General features: G+C 27.8%; 1 protein-coding gene across 1 annotated transcript; it reads left to right on the forward strand.

The window, feature by feature from the left end:
* Positions 1–915: 915 nt before the first annotated feature.
* LOC105461857 lies at positions 916–8,179 on the forward strand (the record flags this gene model as incomplete). The annotated part of the gene is made up of 4 exons (XM_011708363.1): positions 916–2,400; positions 2,668–2,765; positions 4,219–5,368; positions 6,568–8,179. Coding segments are annotated over 4 exons (2,751 nt in total), but the record flags the coding sequence as incomplete, so codon positions are not given.
* Between the last annotated feature and the right edge of the window lie 555 nt (positions 8,180–8,734).

The following is an 8,734-nucleotide window of genomic DNA, read 5'->3' on the forward strand; positions in this document are numbered from 1 at the left end:
GTAGAGATTTCAAGCTGTAAAATGCTTTTTTGAACATCTTGATACGATCATTTTTGACGAAGTTACACTCTCTTGAATTTTGCCTATTTTTGGAGGGTAGAATAAGTGATGCTTTAATTTTGTTGAGAAGTGTATATTGCATAATTTTTTATTTTTAAATTATAAAATTTATTTTAGATATTTTTAAATTAAAAAGTTGTTTTTTATGTAAATAATAAATAAAATAGCAGAGAAAAAAGAAAAAAGGAGTATGGCAAAACATTTTTTTATCAATATTTAATTTGATTTGAAGATTGAAAGTGTTAATATATTATGCAAGTAATATTTTTAAATAATTTGTAATTGCTTTATCATCTAAAAATATTAATAGTAAGATATAAAATAATAAATTATTTTATATCTAAATACTTTTTATTAGTTTATATGTATAAACAATATTCGCTTATAGGAGGTGATGGCTATTTGCACATTTATATTGAAATATTTTATTTTATTTAAATATGTACATGTTTACTCAATAATTACATATAGAGATAAATTTACGTATAATCTTAAAAATATATTTTTAAATAAGATAAGAAAGTCTCTTTTTTTTATTAAATAGCATATTGGTATTTTCAATTTTTTTTATTTGTGTACACTACATTTTTCTATCTTATCTGTTGTGCTTAATATTTATTTTTCTATAAACCACATATTAAATTACTATAATTATCAAAGTTTTAAAAAAGTTATTAATCAAATCAAATTAAAATGAATAAAATTTTAAGTTTTTTCACTTTTTTATTGTTTTTATTTGTAAATAATTGTCATATCTTTTCACAATGCTCATAATTCTAAATTTGTTTTTCAATTTCTTTAGTATTACCAACTCTATAATCAACTTAAGATTGTATAATACATTCATAGTAATTCGTATATACTATCCTCTTTAGCTTGAACAAAAAAATATCACAATGTTTAACTAATTTTTTATTCTGTTTATATATATCAACAGTTTATCAAGATATCCCGTCCGAAACTGATATCCTACTACAGAAGGTATCGGACACTTTGTCTAACGTATTACCAACTTCATCATCCCCGATATCAGAATCGTTGTTGCCTCTCGGGATAAGTTATACATCCACGCAAACAAACGTTGCCGCTACTCCCAATGGTTCCGCAATCAAGTTAGAAGAATCTGTTGGGACAAAGGACGAGTCCAACGAGTTTTACACATCATGCAACAATCTTTCAATAGAAAACGCCTTGAGTGTCAGCACACCGAATATAACTACGGTGAACTCGCAGCAAGATACTTCCGATTACGTATCAGCGATGGGCGAGGACTTGTCGATCAGTGACTGGGAATATCAGCTTCCGGCTCCGCCGAGTGCCTTCCGCGATTCTCATTCACCTACTTTTGATGATTATGATACAGTCATGTTAGGATCGGTGGAGGCTTTTAAGGAACCGGCAGTAAGCCCAGTTACAAAGATGATTGATGTGACAGATAATAGCAATAAGAACCTCAAATCGATAAAGAATTTATCGAACAACGTTGAAGTGAATTGTGATAAAAAAGCTTCAAATGAAAAAATGGACTTCGTATCTGAAATCGACATTAAGCAAATGATGAACAAGCTTGTCGTTAAACAAAGGCTCACAGCTTCACAAAAGTCGGAGACTGATTCGGACTTGCGAAAAGAGATAATCTCGGAATTGGAGAACAAGATAGAAACTAGTACATTGGCGCCGACTATTAATAAAGATTTCGATCGAAGAAATATAGACAACTTATCCGCACCAGAGCTAGCACCCGTGGACAACACTCTGTCTAACTTCACTATTACTACTTACACCAAACAGAAGAGCTTGGACATTTTTGACGAATTTGAGGAATCAAACGACTATACGAGAAATTCGGAAGAAAGATTTATCAAAACATTTGCCACACTATCAAGGAATAATGCCAATACATGTAATCATGATAAGAAAAGTGAAACAAAGAATACACATAATTTAATTAATAATCTATCGCATAAGAAAACAATAAATAAATCTGAAGAATCAAATCCAGGTTACACTGATTATAAGATGGAGCCAAAGATTCGCGATCAGGGCGAGCTGTCCTACAAGAGACAGTCTCTCAACACGATCAATGATAAAACTAATATTCAGCGATCCAAGAGTTACATATCGATGTCTAACAACATTAAGTATCACAAGGAAGAAATTAATACAAGAAAATACGAGCCGCAAATTGAGCCAAAGATTACCGGTATAAAAAAAGCTATCAGCATTAATGATTTGAATGTTGATACATTAAAAGGTAATGAAAAGTTTTCACAATGGAGAGACAACATACTAAAGAATCAGGAAGAACCTACCAAAGAGAAGCAATTACAATCATTGCAGGTAATTTAAAATTATGAAATAGTAATTATAGGTAAATTGTAAGTGATGATAAATTCAATTCGTTACATTGAAAAAAGATATACTGAGTATGCAAAAAAACAAATAAATCATGTCCCAAAGTATGTAGATACTCTTGCAGAAATTGCTTTGTTTCATTTTGTGATTACTTCTAATTGCATCATAAATATTTATTAAAATATATTCAATAATTTAATATTATAATATATTCAATATTTGTTAACTATGTAAAATTATTTAAATACGTAGGTGCTGAAGAGCATTTTGCCGCAGTTGAAGAACGCTCAACAGGCGGAAGAAAATGTGTCCAAAGATCATGATAACGTGTTATCAATCCAAAGGACAAAGTAAGTATTTTTTGTATTTAATGTTTCTCTCAAATTTCACATTTTCACAAGACATGAATGGTATTTTAAATAAACTGAACTTCAAAAGCAGTAAATCTATCTAATCTTTTCGAAATATCATTTATGTTACTAATATATCCGAATAGTCATGTGATTTGAATAGGGACAAAAATAATAATTTGCATATTAGAATTCCCAACTTTTGTATTTTGTCAGATTTTGTCTTTTTTTAGATACTATATTCTGTATAACGTTAAATGAAAACATTTGTAAAATATTTTTACAATGTCATAAAGAAACATATTTTATAAAAGTTCATTATTATTATTTTTGTTCCTATCCCTAAACTTGGTTGTAACAAATTAAGATAATTGTATATATTATTTAAAAATATTAAAACTCAAGAAATAAGAAAAACATTTGCTTTATTGTAGTTTTATTGAATATAAAAGAAATAACACAAAAAATAATGTATTTTCAATAATATGAAATAATACGAAAAACAAAAACAAAATAAAAAACTTCTACTTAACAATTTAACAATCTTCTTTAGACTAGGAATTGATAAATTTGTTCTTCTTTCTGCTTTTGGCTTTAATTTTTATATTTGCTGATAAATCTGGGATAAAAGTAACATTGTTATATTTGTCTCTTGTTATTTTATCTAAATGATTGTTATTGTGTAAAATACTCATAGTAAATAATAACTTTTATGAAAGAGCTAAAAAAAGACTATTAAATACTAATAATAAGTAATTATAGAAAAAAGAATATATATATATATAATAATAAAAATAATAAAAATAATCACGATTGAAATATTTGTAACAAATTCTTTTATCGTAAATTTTTTAACTGCAATACTCTTTACAATTGTTCACCATATCTTGGCCATTATTAAAATAGGGATGCGTCGACAAGAATAAAAACAATTAACAATTCCAGTTGCGGATGTATTTATATTGGACGTTTTCAGATCTGTTACATTTGTCTCATGTTTTGCGTTTCGTGATCTCTTCTACTCTACTAGAAAATCATTTTGACTTCTTACTTCATTATTTTTGCTATAAAGACAACAATATACAGTTACTGCTAAATTTATTTCGAAATATGAAAATAATTAAAAAAAGAAAGAAAATTATAAAATGTCTCGAATCAATTTCTTTCTTTATTCTTTTATGTTTGATTCTAAAAATGATTAAGAATTATGGAAAGTTTTTTTTTATAAATCAAAAAATAGTGGTAATATTAATAGAATGAGAAAACTTTAACCGGGCATTCTAGGTTTTTCTTCTAATCAATTTTGTTGTAACATTAGTATTTTATAAATATATCGATTTTATTCTACATTTATTTAGCTCGATCTTTGATTACAATTTTGATTATAGTTTTATACAAATAAAATTTTATATGTTTTGTAATTTTATTTTGTAATAACGAAATGATTTTTTAGCAGATACGAGGCTGAGTCCAACGAACATTCGGTCAAAATGAATGTAGTTCCGACACGCGAATCTCGGAATTTTGAATCGCAACCTAAACACTCGCTGAAAGAAGAAAGCACAAAACGTTACGTTTATGCCGGTCCACCTGCGATTAGTCTGGGCAGTTGGTCAGAAAGACCTAGCGTTAACGTCCAAATCAAAATGGACACTGATTACAAACTGGGAAGAAGCAATACGATTAATGGTAGTAAGACCATCGTTAATATTAATAATACGAAAAACGAAAAGGATATTGCGAACTATACCGACAATATTGATAAGATTGTTAAGCATGAATTTAGTATCGATTCTTTGGCAAATAAAAATCCCGATGAATTAATCGCAAAAAAGTTAATCACACATACGACAGTGTCGAATTTCAAGATATCGAATGGAGGTAACACGTTTGATTTGACGAAGAACGAAGATAAACCTGTTGTAATGGGGGTTGAGCTGAAGAGAATCTCTGTCAAAACACCAAGGGAAATGCTGAAAAGCGATGAGAACGAAGTCGACATCACACCGACAAAGACGTTCGGTCAATATGCAAATTTTACACAGCATCTTAAGCGCACCAATATTAATAAATACTCGGCGGATTATTGCAATGCACAGCCGAATGAGACAGAAAGAATCACTAATTCGAATGTCAAGGAAAACGGTAATGGCTGGGTTGCGAAGACAACCAATCAAAACGACTTTTCGTTTAAAAATCAGTCCGAGATGCATGGCGTTCAGCAGAATTCACAGCCAAAAAGGTTTACATCCGTCATAGGCGTAAATAGGAGGACAAGCCAGAATCTTGGATTGCAAAGTGAAATGCCTTACAAGTGCAACGTCAACAATGCTGTAAAAATTAATCCATTGATGCCCGTTGTAAAAGGATTTAAAATATCCACCGCCGACTCTAAGACAAATAATAATCAGATAAATCACAACGGACTATCAGCGGTTGATAGTTTCAAAAATGTACAACCTCCTAAACCTCCAACAATGCCAGTGATAACAGGAGTGACGTTAAAAAACGCCAATGCGAGGCCCAAGTCAATCCAGTTAAATCCTAGGGATATGCTATTGGAGTCCATACGGAACTTCGGTGGTCGTGAAAAGCTAAAAAGCGTAAGTGTATTATAATGTGAACACTCATTGGAAGTTTTTTGAAATCAAAATATACAAAATCATGCTATATAGATATAGAAATAAACATCTTGAAATTCTTCTTTTAATGATTTGTGAACAATTCAATTGTATAGAGATTCCAATTTCAAGATTATAATTGAAAACCAAAATATAAAATATAAAGTAAGCTACAGTAATAAGACAAAAAGTATTAAGATAGAAATAATATATTTTCAAAAAAATATTCGAGAAACTTTTAATATTATTAAGCTTTTGCGGTTCAAATTATTTCTCGTAAATGAACGAAAATCAACAATTTCATTCTTAATTTCATCTAATCGACGAATCTAATATAAATCAACGAATTTTTATTACTATGAAGGAACTTGTAAAGATCCCAGAAATCAGTTCACTGATTATAACCGCGTACATATTCGAATGCTTGAAGAAATTATGCAATAGTTACGTAACGCATTCGACTCCAATTTGATAGGACCGCTAAAGATTAAGACATTAATAAGACAAAGGTTACAATTGATTTGGCGCTGACAACATTTATAAGCATCATCTGTCCTTATTTAATACTTGATAAACAATAAGAATGAAATTATGCTGTGAGCACTAAAACGCAGCTATTATAATACATTGAAGACTCTTAAAAATTTTTTGTTTCAGAATTCAAATTTTTTTAATGTGATTCTGTATGTCTTGAATTTATCAATTGTATAATTAATTAAATTATAATTTGGTTTTATTATTTATAGAACTATAAAACTTTAGAATTTTAATTTTAATTTCATTAATTAAATATTATATACAATATAATACAGCTTGAAATAGTTTAATAAAAATTGATATTCATTTTGTGTTGTTTGAAAGAAAAGATTCATTAAGATTGCATAATATTATATCTTTAATAACCGAGTAATTAATACTACTTTAATTAAAATTGCAATTTTTGATACATATTTTTACAAATAAATACTATCTTTTATAAAAATTATTTATTTGTGTCATTCATACCTATTGTAATAAAATTCAATAGAAATTTGTATATCATGTTTATAATGATGTTTATGAATAAGAAGAAACTTAAGAAGAAAAAAGAAGAAATTTAAGAAGTTTATAAGCTTCTTTTAAGAATAAAATGTAATTATGTAATTAATTAAATTAGAAAACAATAATTGTTTTTGTTTCAGACTACGGAGAGATATTAATTACGTGCAGCCATTATACATTTAGACAATCTGAGCAGAATGGGAAATTTGTAGCCTTCAAGATTTATAAATTTCTTCTATTTCTTATTATATTAAGATCTTGTGTTATATTAAAATCTATATCATTTGTTTTCAAATCGTTAAAAATATGAGAACATTCCGAAGATCTTTCTGTTTACGAGGGATATATGCAAATGGTTTTGAGAAAAAATGTGCTTAACTCTATAATACTATTAAAGGTTTTTTGATGTGTGCTAAGAAATTCAATTCGAACTTTATTTCTATATGTAAAAATGTTACTAATATTCAACATTAGAATTAAAACTGATCATTAGATCAGTAAAATCAAGTAGAATGAAAACCGTGCGTTATCGCAATCACGTTGTCTTTTATCTAAACGCTCTTTTATCTAAAAAGAAATGGATATTTTATATATCTAATTGTAAGTAGAAAATTATAATTTTGTGTAATATAAAAAATATTTAGATAACACAATTTCAGCTTGGAAATAAAAGAAATATGTTTGTCATGCATTTGCAATTCTAGTATTAATATAAATATTATTTACTTTTGTTTTGTAATAGTATTTTAGAGTTAATGTGAAAGTATTCAACAATTACTTTAAATGTGTATTTAAGTGTTGATTTGCCGCTAGGAAGTTACATAAAGCGACAGAATATTTTCTGAAGCTCATTTATAGATTCTTACTGGGATATCCGAGAGAAAATAATTTATTCTTTTTGCTTTCAGTATTTAATGTGAGAAAAGTAAGAAATATATGTTTGCAATATTAATCATTGAGAATGGCTTAATCATTGTAAATGGCTCGTTACGTCTTATATACAATTTGCCAAGATATATTCTTGATAATATTGATTAAACCGGATTAAAATCCGATAATAGCATCACGTTAATTGCGTGTAAATATGGTGTACAAAAAATATTACGCTAACTGAAACTTCCTGAAGAACGGAAGATGTACATATATTCACTACACAAGCGACATTTGCTAGATTACAGAAGATGGAAAACTTTTACTTTATTTACTTGAATAGTCATCAATTCTCTTAATATTGCTCATTTATTAATAATCGCGGAAAAAACAGTGAAAAACAAAGAGATTGTTTCTTTAGTTCGATAGAACTGTTCGATTCTAGCTTTGGTGCGATGTATACTAATAAAAAAAAGAAAAATATTAAATGCCAAAGTTAGGTGACAGTTGTCACTGATTGGACAGATCGATACTAATAATATTTGATGTTAAGTACTAACACTAATGCTAATTTTCGCAATTAACTGTAAGTTTCTATCAACGGGACCAAAGGTGACATCTTATTTTTACATATTGTACAACGAATTTAGAGTCGTAGAACATTACTGCGCTAAATACAAGATAGTCTTTTAAATCTGGTCAATTGAGTTATGTATCGAAAACGATTGGGCTTAATAGACATAGATTTATGTACAACGTTATCTCTAAAACGTTGAATGATTTATTTTCCTCCTAAACATTAATATAATGGATAATTGTATTATGGTGTAAGATGTGAACATGTACATTTCTGAATACAGATTAGTTTTTGTTGGCATTAAACATCTATTATTTTTTTTGTTTTAATTCTTTAATAACAGAATTATATTCTTCAAGAAAACTAAAACAGATATTGCTTTCTTTTCATTCATTTAGATACAAATAGAAAATTGTAAAATGCGCTATTCTTTTTTTTTAAAGTGATGTTTGGAATAATATCATACTTTGAAGTAAGAACGACCAATATTACTCTGCAAGAAAAGGTATGAACAATATGTTAATTAAAAACGATACATTTTATGAGTTTAATTTCTTGTGTTATAGCCTTTATGTCTTGTTATATCTTCATTGTAAACGCTTTTCCTTTCTGAAAGAATCAAATGTGCGCATGACATATAAGTAGTTCCTTTTTCTCTCACAATTGAATTCTTAGATTTGATTAAGATATATTGCAAATAATAGAAATTAATTTCGCATATTTTATAAAATCTAAACTCAGTGAAATATAATCGTTTTCACTATTTCACTACTATAATGATAAATATAATATCTAAAAATCTATTTGTTATACAATAGAATGTAAAATTTACAAAAGTTAACAAGATTTTTAAATTATGC

This window comes from Wasmannia auropunctata, unplaced genomic scaffold, assembly GCF_000956235.1.
Source record: "Wasmannia auropunctata unplaced genomic scaffold, wasmannia.A_1.0 LD276351.1, whole genome shotgun sequence".
NCBI classification, from domain to species: domain Eukaryota; kingdom Metazoa; phylum Arthropoda; class Insecta; order Hymenoptera; family Formicidae; genus Wasmannia; species Wasmannia auropunctata.